At 33.8% G+C, this 16,272-nt stretch overlaps 1 protein-coding gene across 1 annotated transcript in view; it reads right to left on the reverse strand.

Moving 5' to 3' along the window:
- The window catches only part of LOC142979373 (putative G-protein coupled receptor CG31760), a 74,852-nt gene that overhangs the window by 15,048 nt on the left and 43,532 nt on the right, over positions 1-16,272 (reverse strand). The window contains exon 3 of the mRNA XM_076124241.1: positions 4,594-4,723. Coding sequence (XP_075980356.1) covers positions 4,594-4,689 — 96 coding nt within the window. The 5' untranslated portion in view covers positions 4,690-4,723. The remainder of the gene's footprint in view (positions 1-4,593; positions 4,724-16,272) is intronic.

Genomic DNA, 16,272 nt, shown 5'->3' on the forward strand with positions numbered 1-16,272 from the left:
GTAGAAGAAGACTAGAAAATTAACAAGGATTTGATGGATGGATGTTATTTCTTGCATTTTGGTTGGTAGAACAATTGTTTTTATGTAACGTGTGCACGGGTGCATAAGTCATTATTCAAAACAAGATTAATTGAGTTTCCCAAAAATATTCAAGTATACAATTTAAATTTAAACCAAGCCAAAATGTCGAGTAATTTAAGGTAAAGTTTTTGATAACGTTCAGTCCCGTATAATGTTTCAAAGTATACTTTCGTAAAAAAACTATCCAAATTTTAATATAAACAGGAGTAGTATAAAAAAATATATACGTACGTCATAGCATCCACTTGAATTGAGCTCATCAATCATCATAATTCCCTTATAAGGAAATGTATCAATTATATCAAATGGAAGCAGAAATACACAAATTGTTAAATTTAATATCGTGAGTGCTATGAATTTGTCAAGTAACGTACGACTGAACATGACGAGCTTTATGAAAATGAAGAAAAAATGTGTATATTTTTTTACCATAAATATTTTTACCTGACATTTTCAGTTTCATAATAAAATTGCTACGAAACCTTATTGTTAATTAATAACATTCTTCCAAACATCCAATTACCCATGGCCCGTTAAAGTTTTGATATAAAAACCACATGCAAACAATAACTCCGAAATTATTTACAATCGCGAATTTAATTTGAAAATGGTAGTAAAGTTGAAAGTTTAATTTAAAGCGGTCTACGAGCGAAGCTGCGCTATCACGATCACATGAAGGCTATTGATTCGAGAAGCCTTACTTTATGTAGATCGCAGATTGTAACGGGTCAACTATAAAATATGAGGGTTTGAGTAGTTTAAATTGTTTATGGAACCTTATTTTATGTTTCAGTTCACTTTATAGCTGTTTGGGTTTATTGCAACTTATTACTTTACTATATTCATAGGTATCATCGCGGTTTGTTCCTGTAGGGATAGCCACGAGCATATAACGACTTGATAATGCCAATGTAAAGAATAAGGGTCCAACTTATCTATTGTAAGTCTTAGGCTTAGTTACACCTCTTCTGGTTAATTATTCGTTGGCTTATCAGACGATGATTGACGGTAGGTTTCATACACTTGCTGTCACTTTATCCAGCAGATAAGTTTCCTGGCACCTATTCCTAAATTGTGAAACTAGCTCAAAGAATCACCATCAGCCTTTCTTCCAACAATGTTGGTGTCAGCTTCAAGTCTCAACGAATGCAGCTGGATACCAGTATTTTACATGGAGCGACTGGCCAAAGAATCTGCATGTATAAATACAGACTCAATGTAAAAAAAACGATTCCTATTATTTATATTACTATCTTGCGCACCTATTAATATACAGGAATTAATACCCACACTATTCACACTCTATCCGTAAATGTATCTAATCATCGTATTAGACACATTTACATCAAAGCATATAATGATAATGTAATTATCGTATAACAAATTAGCCTAAATGTTTAACGGTATGTTCACCACTGAGAATAAACCCCCACCCCTTGTGAGGTGACAAGGGGTAACGTGACGACATTTACCCGCAAGCCGTGATATTTTTATATATCCCTTCATAATGTACCTACATTATACTATTTTCATGTTGAATTTTTGGTTTATAATGAAACTACCTAATACTCAAATACCTATGGTTCTCCGCATGGATAAATTTTAGTTCTTTTTTCATCAGACAGAGTATGTTCGCTTTAACCGGCCCTAGAAAGACAAAAGGATGAAAATAAAAAATAATAATACTTTATTTGTTATTTTGGTCATTTGGAAATAGTAAAAGGTGATATGTTATCCCTATGATATTTTTTAAATAATAACAAGATGTTATCTTATTTAAAAAAAAACAATAATTTAGCAAAATTGTAACTGTAGGAGGCAATAATTGCTATCAAGGTTGACTTGAAAAATGGATAGACAATGAACAACGATGGGACTGTTATCTGTAAAGATCGATTAGCGCTCGCCTACAATAATTGTACTGGGACCGAAATATTTTCCCCAACGCGAGAATTAAACTGCCGACGCTCAATCAATTCGATAATTGAATAATAAACTCGTTGGCTTCGGTATTGCTGTTACTGTTTTCTGTTCATTTTGCAGTACAGCTGGCGTCCCTTTAATGAACCTATTTTGATGTGCGCACCCCACATAGACGGCTGGAAAGGGGTATTGACGTAAGTTCGATGGAGCATCGGAGGCAGAGCTAAATATGCAATCGTACGGTCTTTACGGTATAAAGGATACTGATTCAAAGAAACCCTTTCTATTGTAATTTATTAGCTTTTGTACCTAATATTTGAAGCTCTGTGAGAATCAATGAAAGAGAAAACTTCAATTAATATAGGAACTTTTTTGATATTACCATCTTTATAATCTATATTCTAATGAAATAAATAGCTGTATGCTTGCTTTCCTCATTGTCAGAAAGCCGGGAAACAGAAATTAATGAAATAATTATCAGTATTGCGAATAGCGACAATCGACATGTATAGTTGTTTATACTTTACATTTTTTCACTAAGGGCTTTTATCCTTGTGTCCCATTCGATATTATGTAACTTTTTCCACGCTTTCATCTATAACATAAGTTATGTTATACAAATTTTTAATAAATAAAATATAACCCCTATTCTCGGAATAGTGTTTAAATTGACAAAAACTATAGAGTAGGCATGGTTCGCAAAATTTTGTCAAAGAGAATATATCGCACGGACATAGCCTGCCAACACAGCGGCTTGCAAAGCACAATATTACGAAAACTCTTCACAAAACGTCACTTCAAAAACACTACTAATGAAACTGTCAATGACTCAAACCAAGTTACCGAACTGTTACATGCCCTTACACTTTCATTTCATAACGTAGCTCAATAATTAAAACGTGGATTGTCCACGCCGAGGGTCAGGCTGTAACCCAATTTTAGGTTCACGAATGAACATCGCTTTAACAACGCATGCACGTGTGAAATTGGATACAAGCTTTAACACCGTACTTTTATAATACTTTTTAAAGAGAGTAACTGAGAGATAATGGTCAAAATTCACAGAACGTGACTGTCATATGCTATTTTACAAAACGCTCGTTGTACGGCTGCTATTGTGAAACGCTTTTATACGTAAGTACCTACTTAGATAATTGATGGAAGTTTTGTAAAAATCGAGTTTTGAAAACACTGATAGCGATGATGATCTTGGCTCTTTCACAAAACGATAATTTAGTAAAAGAGCCATGATTTTCTTTTATACTTACGCATTTTAACTACACAATTTAAGTGCGTGATCATATAAAACTAAGTATAATCTATAATGTCCGGTGGAAGCAATTACTATGCTGTAATCCATAAAACAGAGAAATTATTTAATGAAACAGCACGTATTATTTTCACAGAATAAGCTTTCATTTCATCTAGAGAGCTGGCTTCTCTTATCAAACTGGCTTGTATCAACATCTCTGCTATTTGTAAAGTACACTATCATTGAGTGCCGGCTACTCCATTGTTATACGTAGACTAGTATTGTTGTCATAAGTGTCGATCTTGTCTACATCGTAAGGACTCTTTATCTCTGTCACAGAAAGAAATACTGCTTTTTACAAGCTTTTATTTAACTTGCAATGTTTGTTTGTAAGTCTTTCATTTTCCTCTTTTTCTCTCGTATACAGAGAGGCCCTTTAAGATAAAAAAGAAAGAAAGTAGTTACGTAGTGCCCGGAGTCTATATGAAGTACTCTGATTCTAGGTTATAAATAGTTTTAAAGTATTTAATTAAATTACATTTAATAATTTACTTAATTTGGTTACCTAGTTTTCCTGTATAATTGAAGGAAAATAATTTCTTAACACAGAACACGAAGCAAATGTTATTTTTAGAATAGGTACCTTTTATTGAAAACCAAAATTATAATATGTTGTGAAGAAGGAATATTTATGTTATTATGTTTGTGGTTTATTAAATATAGGTACAGTTTCGAATTTATTGGGAAATGCAGCATTAAATTAGTTTCTAACCTTTCCTCGTGTAGATTTACCTTATATGTTGTAAAAGTGATGCAATATGTTTGTTTACTAGCAACAAACAACTTTGGCGAAGTTAGGCAGCTTATAAAACAGACATCTCATGACATCAACGTTTAGTAGGATCTACTTTAAAAATATTTTTATGATAGAGATAATTTTCTTAAAAAATCATTGCGCTACTTCATATATATGTACACTTGGTACTAAAGCGCTGATGATACAACAATTCTCGATAGCGTCTCTATATCGAGGGTTAAAAAGATTGATAGGAAACAGTATCTTTGTCATTTGCTAAAACAAGAAACAGTTACAACAGCGAAAAGTTCATTCGCACGTGATAGAGTTCTAGAGGCGACCTGTACCTCAATGCTCTATCACTATCGACTATCGACAAACGGCTAGCTATCGTTTAAAATATACTTCCAGACATCCGCTAGAGACGCTGATCAAATTTTCATACAATTTTTTTCGACAGGTAACCGGTTGTCGATATTCGATACTAGTTAAGAATCGGGATACTGAACAATGTGATTGAACTATCAAAGTTCTTACTTACCCGGTAGGTGGTAGTGTTGATGGCCTCCGTGGTAGGCAGTGACAGCAGTGCGAAGGGCAGCAGCAGCGCACTGGACATGCGCCGCGGCCCCCCCATCACTGCGCACCATTCGCGCCGTGCACGCGCCTGCCTGAAACCAAAAACAACACCATTAATAATGCAGCTGTTTGAAATGCTAACGCCGAATACAAACTCCGACCAACATTCTTAACTATGGGTTAAGGTCAAGTAATAGTTTGATGTAGTGTCTACCTAAAACTTTCAAATTTAACTCAGTTTATCTCTTAACCTGTTTTAACGCCATTTTATTTTCAATCTTGTGCAACAAGTAAATAAGAAGCTTTTAGAGTCTCAAGCAATTACTTGATGACTGAATCCACCTCGCCAGCCTAAGCATCCACACGCTACGTCTATGAGCATTGATAAAAACCACAGCAACAATTTGTTCCTATTTTTGCTATATGAACAGAATGTTAATTTGCCTGATGGCTTAAATTCGATTTTTTAAAATTAAATACCCAGTAGTCACCTACACGTCACCGTGAGGACCGATTTATGAGACCAATTTTATTAAGACACCTTAAAGACGACAAGGTAAACTGAAGCGGTAAACAATTAAGACATATTTGACTGACAAATACTGTTAATTTACATTATCCTTGTTGTAATTAAGATATTAAGTTATAAATAAACTTCTCTGGTAAATCAACAATTATTGTTATACCTTTAACTTACTTCAAATATTTCTGAAATAAATATTACCTTAAGCAGCTTTCGTTCACCGTTATGCTATTGTGTTGTTTAATACATTACATTATACAATCCATCACTCTACAATATTTTATCGAAATTGATACAGCTGTTAAGCCGTAATAGAAAGACAGACAGAGGTACTTTTGCTTTTACAATATTGGTATATAATTCGAGAATAAAGTCCTAATGTGAATTTATGTGGTAAACTAAAGTTTATATTCTGTGAGTACGAGGAAGTGTAGAAGCAAATACAGATTTGAACAATAGACCCTTTGTCACGGCCCTGAATTTATAGCAACATTTTTGACTGCTCCACAGCATTGTGTGAAAACAGAAATTGTACATTTTATTTCACATAAAAACGCCTACACCATTTAAACGTGACGGCGAATGTTCGTCGAGTATCCATTAAATAAATCTGTGACATACCCAACGTTTCATACTTGAAATTTGGACAGGAAAATAATTTGCAGATTTCAGCGACAGCAAAGCTCGTGTTCAGGAATTTTTAATTACATCACTGTTTTATAAGATGAAACGCAATGTGTGAAACGATGTTGATTTTTTGCTTCAAGATACTTTAATAAGTATTTTTGGGGAAATCGGGGTGTTATTTGCTGAAAATCTACTGAGTGGAAAGTGCCGCTCTCTGTGTGTGTGAGTGAATGACTCTTTTGTAATTTCTTCTTTATGAATCTCTTAATGTATGAATTACTAATAAACCTAGCTAGCGCTGCGACCGTCCTCAAACATGCTCAAGTAACTATTTACAATAACCGTTATCTACCAATTTTCAAATCTTATTATTGCGAATACTTCATTATTTATTTCATGTAATTAACATATTTTTCATAAACTTTCACAAGCTATTAGAAAGCAATTTTGAGACACTTTATGATAAAATATTATTGACGTAGAAGATGGATATCCAGAATTCAAATTGAAAATACGTTCAAAATCACGGAACTAATTTATACCAAATAACTATACCCATCAATTTGTTTTGTAACCTTCATCGACCATTTGGTTCGAACGACGTTGTATCAAATTACCCAAATCAACAAATCTTAGACCCTCGAAAATCCTCAGCGGGATCGGATTTATCACTACACTAAAATATCAGGTTATATTGCCCACTAAGCCTCTTTTACTACTCGTTTAGAACATTAACCATTTATCTACTAAGAAAAATATACCACTCCGTTCATTATTAATTAATGTATTCTTCAATAAAACAACAGGATCTCGTATTTTCAGTTCATTTCAAAGGGACGTTGTTTGCTTTTAAAGATACAACCATTGTAGGAGCTTTCTTTAATTAGAGGCAAAATAAATAGTACGATCGAAGAAAACAACTTAAAAGGAGATGAATGAGAAAATATAATTAATTTATCAATGGAAGGTTCAGGGCTTGAATTCACTCGGGTTTAAACAAAAGGTACTTATAGGTATTGAATACACGTTTTTACGTATATTTCACTGCCGATTTCGTAAAGAAATTGTAAAAAATAAGTACTGAAAATACGTCACACGATACGATATGTTATATGATAATATGTTTTTTTTTATGATAAACTGGATTCTGCGTTAAATATTTCTCAAGGTGGTCTCAATTCTCATGTGTTAATTCTGGTTTTAAACTACATGTAAAGCAAATTTCTGAAAAATTCGTTCTGTAGTTTTGACAATAATAATATTCAAACATTCCAATTTTCACAAATACGATATTAGTAAGATTGATAATGCATTGACAAAGTCAGATATATTATTGAAATAAGCTCCATTCGTCTCATTCTGCTCATCAACTACTAGCATAGCTACATAGCTAATATACCTATGTACTTAATTTTGGCACTAACTAGCGGTAATGCATCCAGTGATTAGTTCCAATCAATACTGAAATTACCCAATAGCTACTGGGAAACAGCGGTTGCATGTACATAATTGCAGAATTAACTAATGTAATCTGTTACCTATTTATATCTCTTCTCTATTCTGATCGTAGAATATATAATGTTTTATACAATTACAGAATGATTACAAAATTTTCAGTTTACCTTCCTACAGAACTACGTTTTTTTATATAAGTTTGTTGAAAAACAACCCAAAATAATAGATGAACCTTTATAAGCACTAATTGTATGAAATGTCTACGAATACTGGCCACCTGGTTTGCATCTCCTTGGGATGCGTTGATGAGGTTCTGGACTTTGGGATTGATTCCTATGAATATTGGATTATTGCCTTAGCCGTGGGAATACCGTTATTTTGTTTTTGTTTCCATAAGACCGACAGATTTTTCATCTACTGTGGGTGATATTATAATAAATTATCACATTTCACTAGTAAACGATAATTTTGTAGGGTGATTAATGATTAAAATAGGTAGATACTCATTTGCGAGCGAATGGAAGCAAGCACTCAAACTAAAACTTTTATATACAGTTTCACATTGCACTAGAATATTATACAGAAAGAGCAATAAAAACCGCAATGAACAAAACAATAAGCAAGTTAAGTTCTTTATGATTCGCAATACCATTTCATAGTTACCGTGGAGTAACGGCGCGGAAAACAGAGGGCCATTAGTTCTAAAATAAAATGAACCATTAGACAACATTGTACGGTACTGTAAATTAAAAAGGGGAAATGGCTTCAGGTGATAGCCGGGTGGTTGGCTATCCAGGTCAGGTGCGATAGAGACCAGTGCCCCGGGCGGGTTTCCGTCACAAAAGCCACGAGACACTCTTAACGACCTCTGAGGGAGCAGGGAATCAATTTTAAGTAGAGCTTTATGAAGCATTTTGCTGTAATTTGGTGGGTTTCATAGGAGATTAAAGTGTTCGTGGTAATCTACAGTCGATACTATGTGGTATTAACGATAGACAATTATAATTCTAGTTGTGATTTGTTCTTTAGAATGGTAGTCGGTTTCTGCCTAGGTTATTTTTACGTGTTAACGTCAATCCTGATGTACTAATTATTATGATCTAGATACCCGGCAATTTAAACTACAGTAATGAAATATTTGTACACTATTTATTTAATAATAATTTCAACATGTAAATGTTGTTTGTTGCGTAAAACCATGTGACTGAACTAAAGTTAGGGCGAAGAATGCCAAGTGTTCGTTGCACTGAACCTAAAACCACATGGAATTCGCATAAAATTATTCAAAACTCGAAACTCACATGGAGCGGAATCTCTTGATACTGAGCCAACTAACGCGACAGAAATAATGATAGCCCCACGGGGAATGAACAGTATGAACACAGTCCAGCCAGCGCAAGTTGTGCATCTAATATTATGAAGCTTAACGTTTGAAATACATAGGAGAGGCGTTTTGTGGTCGGTCGGTCGTGGCGTGTGGTGTAAGGGTTATTGTCGCCTGTCTAGTGGTTAACTTGCATTCCATTGTGGCTTTGTATCCATCCAAGTTCTGTAAGAGACTATATAAAATAATGAAAATGGAAAATTCCTGAAAAAATTACAGATAAGTAACGATTTTTGTTGCGACCCTTCTTTTTGTTTCTTCGTTGTCTAATTTATTTACGGGAGAACTTTAAAAACGTATAATATAATATAAGTAAGAAAATACGATTGTCAACACTGTCTTAAGCGTGCAGAAAATGATATCACATAAAAAGTCTAATCATCATTTGCTTGGCTTTAATTACGTCGAGCATAAAGAGAAGAAGTTGCACCCCTATGCAAAATGAAACGGAGTTACTGAATTAATAAGTACTTATGCAGTAGATATTAACATTGTAAGTAGGTACCAATGTGAACGCAGTTCTTGTTGCCACCAATTTAGAAGACGGTATAAATTTACATTTGCCTAACGTTTATCCCGTGCTCAGTGAGTTTTATCTTCATATCTCGCTGTAAATGTTCTTCATACTAAATTGCTGTAATAAAGGGTCATAGTGGTGTAAAGTTATCGCTGGCAAGCGCCTCTTATGACTTCACAACGTGCCAAGTAGCTGGCATATAGGTAGCCTTTGTATGCTGTTGTGAGACAAAGTTCTACTTAATTTTCCTCCAAAAATATATCTTGATTCTTTTCCTGAAATCGAGAGATGTCAAGGAATGGTGGAGCGTGACCTGTCCACGTGACGTTGTTTCCCGTACTTTGGTAAAAAAAAAATTAACGCCCCATTTATCACTGGAAGTTTATCAAGAATCGTATCTACCTACGTGCAAAACAGGATACCTACGTTTCGATGTAGTTAGCAACATTTCCAAAATCCAAATAAGCTTCTATAAATTATGCATTAATCAATCATCGCGCCTGATACGCGTACTTAGTAGGTACATTTGCATAAGCCTTACATACATCACTTTCTAGATACGCCTGAAAACAAAGGTTATGCAGAAAGAAAACCTTCAGCCTCCCGGGGCGTATGAGTAGGGTTCGCCTCTGACAAGATTTTTCTTTTACCTAGACAAGCAATTATACAAAAAGTCAGCTACTGAATGATGTCTTAGAATTCCCGAGATGACTTGGGCCCTAAATTCGGAAGTACATTGAATGTTTCAGCAAAAGGTGTTACATGAATTATTCAAAGCATTTTTATCTTGAATTTTCTATTTGTTGGCGTTGTGTTCAACGTCTCAAAGGTAATGAAATTCGACTAGGTAATGAGTTGGAATGTGTCATCTTTTTATTATATTATCAGGAGAGTGTCATTCGTGAGAGTCGGCTTATTATAATCAGAAAGGAATATTATACGGTAAGGCTTAAACGCATTTGTTATCACGCACAATGGAAGCTTTTACTCCCGTACGAGTGTTGTGTTGTCATTGATTAAAACTCCACTTATCGGTTTACACAAAAAAGTGCTTTCAGCGACACGATACTGATAACAGATTTAACGAGAGTGATACATGAAAACGTTTACAATTTTAACAATGATGGACAGTTTCATATTGCGAATGAATATAAATTGACGCGGTTCATTGTGAATACATTCTGTATGCTTGTATGAATAATGCGTAACAGCTTGTAGCCATTAGTGATTTGTATAAAGTGTTAAATGAGAACCTACCTATTATAATCAACGAAAAAAAAGTTCTCGTAGTTATCCAATCGTTAACGATAGCCGTCTGCAAAGGGTACGTACAATATGACATATAAGTACAGATAGTCGAAGCTTAGAACAATTTATCGTCAGACGTAACGAGCAAAACAAACCTCGTTTTCAGTTTAACTGCCGTACCGTACACATTATCGGCACCCAGCCGTCTAATTACTCAATTTTAGTGTTAATTCTGTAAAATGGTTGGTTTCCAACCAAGTTTGGTGTCGTGCCGCGGGCACTGTTCCAACCGAGTTGTACGAATTGCCGTTCTAGATATATCCGACGTACTGCCTTTAACTAAATGCATTTCACCACTTGCATCCGAAGAGCGACGAAAGTGCTCTCGTGATTTATTTTAATGAATTGCCTTTTGGGTTGGACTGGTTTTGTTTTCTTAAACGACTTAACTGTCTCTAGCCGTTTTGAGATTTGTTTTAAGACTTGTTCTGAAATATCGTTGACAATAAATTAGAAAGAGAAATTTCGACAAATAAAAGCTATGAAAAAACGTTTGTAAAATATTTGAAAATGTAGATACGTTCGCTGCTGTCACAGTAAATAAAAAATCTGATACAACAATTGCTTGTATTTTCATTCGCAAACAGTGAACCACCACGATCAATAGGAGCCTGGAGCATGCATATAGGGGATAGTGGAATTGTATTTTATTTGCTTGTATCAGTGGTAGGTATGCAAAAGGTGAACGTACCTTGACGGCCAATTCGTAAATAGTGTTTTTTTCGGTACTGGTAACATTCATTGTGAAAAATTACGAGCTTTGAATTTATCCTGCCATTAGGCTTTTTTAAAACTAGTTATTCTCTCATGACAGGTTAAAGGTTTCCCAAATGAAGTGCTTTGGACAATTTAGAATTTGTATATCTTCGAGAATAATAAAAATAACTCTTGGGCATGTTAAGCTTTAATGAGTTTTTTTTACTGTTATAGATTTTTTTATTATTTCTTGTGTCTTCGAGGTCTGTGTATTATTATTTCTAAACCTTTGCCTTTCTCCGTAATTTATCTAAATGTACAAATAATGAGACGAATAGCAGTTGTTTTCTTCAAAAATACAATAACCTAAGAATTCGAAAGTATTGTATATTTTTCTATTCCTTAATTGTTTGTTTGCACTATCTCGTAGAGCGTACCACCGCACCCCAAACCAACAAGTGGCTTCAAGAATTCGGAGTAAAGGACCATTGCCAAAACCCGAAAGACACAATGACCTTAGACGAGACAACACAAACAGTTAATCCATTTTATTTCTAAACTAGATGACCCGCGCAACTTCGCTTGCGTCACAAAAGAGAGAATGGGTCATATTTTTATACGTTTTTGTAACATTTTCTACTAGTTCTCTGCTCCTGTTGGTCGTAGCGTGATGTTACATAGCCTATAGCCTTCCTCACTAAATAGGCTATCCAACAGTAAATATTTTTTCCATTCACACCAGTAGTTCCTGAGATGAGCTCGTTGAAACAAACAAATTCTTCAGCTTTATAATATAAGTAGTAAGTAGGTATAGATAAATCAATTTGATGGGTTATCTAAACCTAATTCCCTTCATATTTACGAATAACCTCGAGAATGATGAAGTTGTTCTGTGTCGTTCGGTTTCCATAACAGATAATCTTGTTAACACAAATAGGATCTGGGAATACATAATAAGATTCCGGATATTTCTTATCATTTCTTTCTCTGTTTCGCTTTTTATTCTTGACGCTTTTACTTTTATGATGTGAGACGAGTGTGGATTTCATAAGCGGGTCAAATGTTACATAAATGTGTTTGGTGTCTGTCTGTGTGGTTTTACCATTACCAGTAGGAATATTTGTTACTGTTTTGCTGGAGACGTGTAGGCAAAGTTTGTTGAATATTTTTGTAGCAGATCTGTACAAAACTTAGCAAAATACCTTTAATGTTATGTACAAATAAATATAATAGTTATTTGCTTCTGCCACGGTCTTCGTCTACGTTAATAGATTTTCTGGAGTAGAAAATATAATAATGTTTATCCAGGTTATAAACTATCTGTGTACAAAATTTATTAAGGATCTAGTCCATAGTTTTGTCGTGTACACAAACAAACATTCATACATCTAAACTTCCATAGACCCACACTTTAGTATTTGTAATATTATACACATATGTAAAATATTATTGATTTTTATACATATACAGGGTGTGGCGTAAATAATGGATAATCCTTTACCAGCGGATGGGCGACCACCCAACTGATCTAAATATCAAAATTTACCTCTGGCACAAGTATCAAGATCCTTTTGATGCTGTGATCACAATTTAAGGCTTTTTTTAAATCCGTTTTTTGCAAATAAATCCTGAATAGATGTGCTATTGAATCTACAATCTTGTTTTGTTATTACTACTTGTTTTTTATTTAAATTATGCATTGAAAGATAAATTTTATAATCTTTCACAACTTTTGTGCAACTTTGAGCACTTGTGGTGAAAAAAAAATGTATGGTGGCTTTACTGCCCACGCCATAAATAATTTCTAAATTTTATTAGAATTCTAAATTGGTATAACATGCAGCATTAATACCGATTATTGTCAAAATATTACAACGAACTTAAATTATTAACACTTTTGGCGGTCGACTAATTTTATTTTATCAGCGCGTTTAAGCTAAGTTTGCTTTCAAATATTCATGTTTATAGGGTTATTACACTATTAAAGATTATTTAGATGATAAAAAAGCTTGGAACTGTGCTGCTTCTACCAAGTCTATTTCAAAATAATGTATTACAATTTGATGAAAAATGATTTTTTTGTCAACAGAGTAGTTCTCTTTAGATTTCTAATTATCTTTATTATTTGAATAGTATTTATGTTTTGTATTTCTTTTTTTTTTCAACACTGCACACAAGTGCTCAAAGTTGCACAAAAGTGTTGAAAAATTATAAAATTTAACTTTGAATGCATAGTTTAAATAAAAGACAAGTAGTAATAACAAAACAAGATATTAGGTTCAATAGTACATCAATTTAGGATTTATTAGCAAAAAATTTTGGCCATTATGTGAGTTTAAGAAAGCGATTTACGCTCGTACTTTTTGGTGCTGTGATCACAAATTAAGACTTTTTTTAAATCCGTGTTTTGCAATTAAATCCTGAATAGATGTGCTATTGAATCTAGAACGCGCTTAGCGTGAAAAAAAAATAGTCGACCGGCAAAAGTGTTAAAAATTTTAGTTCTTTGTAATATTTTGACAATAATCGGTATTAATGCTGCATGTTATACCAATTTAGAATTCTAATAAAATTTAGAAATTATTTATGGCGTGGGCAGTAAAGCCACCATACATTTTTTTTCACCACAAGTGCTCAAAGTTGCACAAATGTTGTGAAAGATTATAAAATTCAACTTTGAATGCATAATTTAAATAAAAAACAAGTAGTAATAACAAAACAAGATTGTAGATTCAATAGCACATTTATTCAGGATTTATTTGCAAAAAACGGATTTAAAAAAAGGCCTTAAATTGTGATCACAGCATTAAAAAGAACGAGCTTAAATCGCTTTCTTAAAAAACACACAAAATGGCCAAAATCTCAAAAACTATGATACTTGTGCCAGAGGTAAATTTTGATATTTAGATCAGTTGGGTGGTCGCCCATCCGCTGGTAAAGGATTATCCATTATTTACGCCACACCCTGTATATCAAATACCAGGATATGAAATATAGGTAAGGTTCACGATTTCATCAGGATCGCAACTTGAATGTATAAAATTATTTTAGTTTGCAGTGGCAAAACTAAATAATTGTATATGTCTAAAGTGCTCTACAACTACTTTAACATATCACAAATAATAGTTCTAGTTAAGTATTTCCTTCAACGTTACCCACAATTATTTTTTGGGTAAAAACAGAAGAGGTTGTGTTCAGGTAAATCAATCATTCTGAAGCGTTGTGGAAAGCAGACGGACGTGTAGAAACACAAGTGGCTAATTAACAAAGGGGAAGGTTTAGCGGAACTCTCTGAGCGAGGGTAAATGGATTTTTATATGCGCGTTGTAATCATACTTGGCGACCTTTAGAAGCTGTTCTAATCTCGTGTTAATAACTTAGTTTGTAATTTACATATAATAAAATAAAGGGTCCTTTAGAGCCCATGCTTCAAAAGAAAAAAACTTAAACCCTTTTAGATTATCTTGTTTTGTCTGTCTGCCTGTTAAAACCAATTTTACGTAACTTGCTCGCTTGAAGTAATTCTGCAGCTGAGTGACCTAACAATAGGCGACTTCCTACCACTAATAACCGCGAAACCAATTTTGATGAAGTGTATCAACGAGATTGTTTAAGTCCCATACCAAACTTACAGGCATACTTTTTTTAAATCAATCCGCGACTGAATTAGGCGTCGGTTCTTTTTCCGTGAAACATTTTTATCATACGCTAAATCACGTATTAAGTGTCGACTAGCTTATAATGATAGATAAAGTGACAGCAAATGTATGAAAAATTCTGTCAAAGGTTAAAATACTGACGGTCAGTGTTACATTTTGTGGAATATTGTAAGTCACTCTAGATATAAAGTAACGAAAAGAGAACACACCCGAAAATTCTCGGAATAGTTTCGAAACGCGAGTGAAGGTTGCAAAGGACCTGCACTTGGCAAGTTTGTTAACTGTAGAACGGGATTTCATTTTCACATGGTTGTCTTTGACGATATGGTAAAGTCGGGACGGCGCAGACCGTTAGTATAATGAATTGTTATGTACGCTGACTATTGAAATTTAAATTATTTTGAGAATTATAGGAAATGGTCTTAACTATTATAGATTTTTTCAAGAAGGTTCCCTTTATTGTTGTATGATTTTTTCATATCTTAGATTTTCGATTCGTAATGGTTCAACATAATATCTTTCTAGCTATCTAACGGAACGCGGTATAGTATAATTTAGCACCTTTAGTTATACATGCATACACGTAACAGAAGCAATGGGCTCACAGAAATTACATTCGAAAGCAATTGGAAAATGTTAATTCACTGATTATTTACCAAACATTGTTCCAAAAAAGCGACAATCCAATTATCAGATCCTAAAATCAAATGGACTCAAAGGTGAAATGAATTAAAATTGCCGTGGTCTATTAAATATGTATTATTCTAAATAATATATGTGGGCGGCTGACCTACTTCGTTACGTATTCATTCTTGCAAACGAAATTTTAAATGAGTAAAATTCCCGTCAGCAAAATCACTGTTCGTTTCTGGGGCGCGGCTATTTTTTCTGCTTTTATCGTTAATGGTCACATTTATTTTACGTAAGTTGGAAATCTTTTGTGTACATTTTAGAGTACCTGGTGAAATAGTAGCAGTTTTTGGAAGCCAGGATTATGGCTTTGTTTCAAAAATTTGCTACACTAAAATTAAAATCAGGACGAATTTGCTGCCTTCGGCTTTTATTTTGAAACTTAAATGATTCATAAGCTTTTAGCAATTTTTATGTACAATATACATATATAATATATATGTGAAAAATTAAATAAAACATTTTAGCATGACACAACACAGTATCACTTATTGCTCAATTATTAGTAAACCATTATTAACATAAAGCTATGTCAGTGTGGTCATCGTGGATAGCGTACGAGTTCCCATTTGACGTGAGAGCTCTCAGCTCTTGTTTTGAGGAATCACAAATGCAGCTCGATTACGATACAATAGTAGACAAAATCCTAAATTTTCCTCTATCTCGTTAAAATATTCATCGCATGTTAAATAAAAAAAGGATTAGTAGCTCGATTCTCTACTACTATCGACTACCGACAACCGACCTGTCATGGATAAATGTTCTATGAAAATTTTATCAGC

Source organism: Anticarsia gemmatalis, chromosome 16, assembly GCF_050436995.1.
Source record: "Anticarsia gemmatalis isolate Benzon Research Colony breed Stoneville strain chromosome 16, ilAntGemm2 primary, whole genome shotgun sequence".
Classification (NCBI taxonomy): domain Eukaryota; kingdom Metazoa; phylum Arthropoda; class Insecta; order Lepidoptera; family Erebidae; genus Anticarsia; species Anticarsia gemmatalis.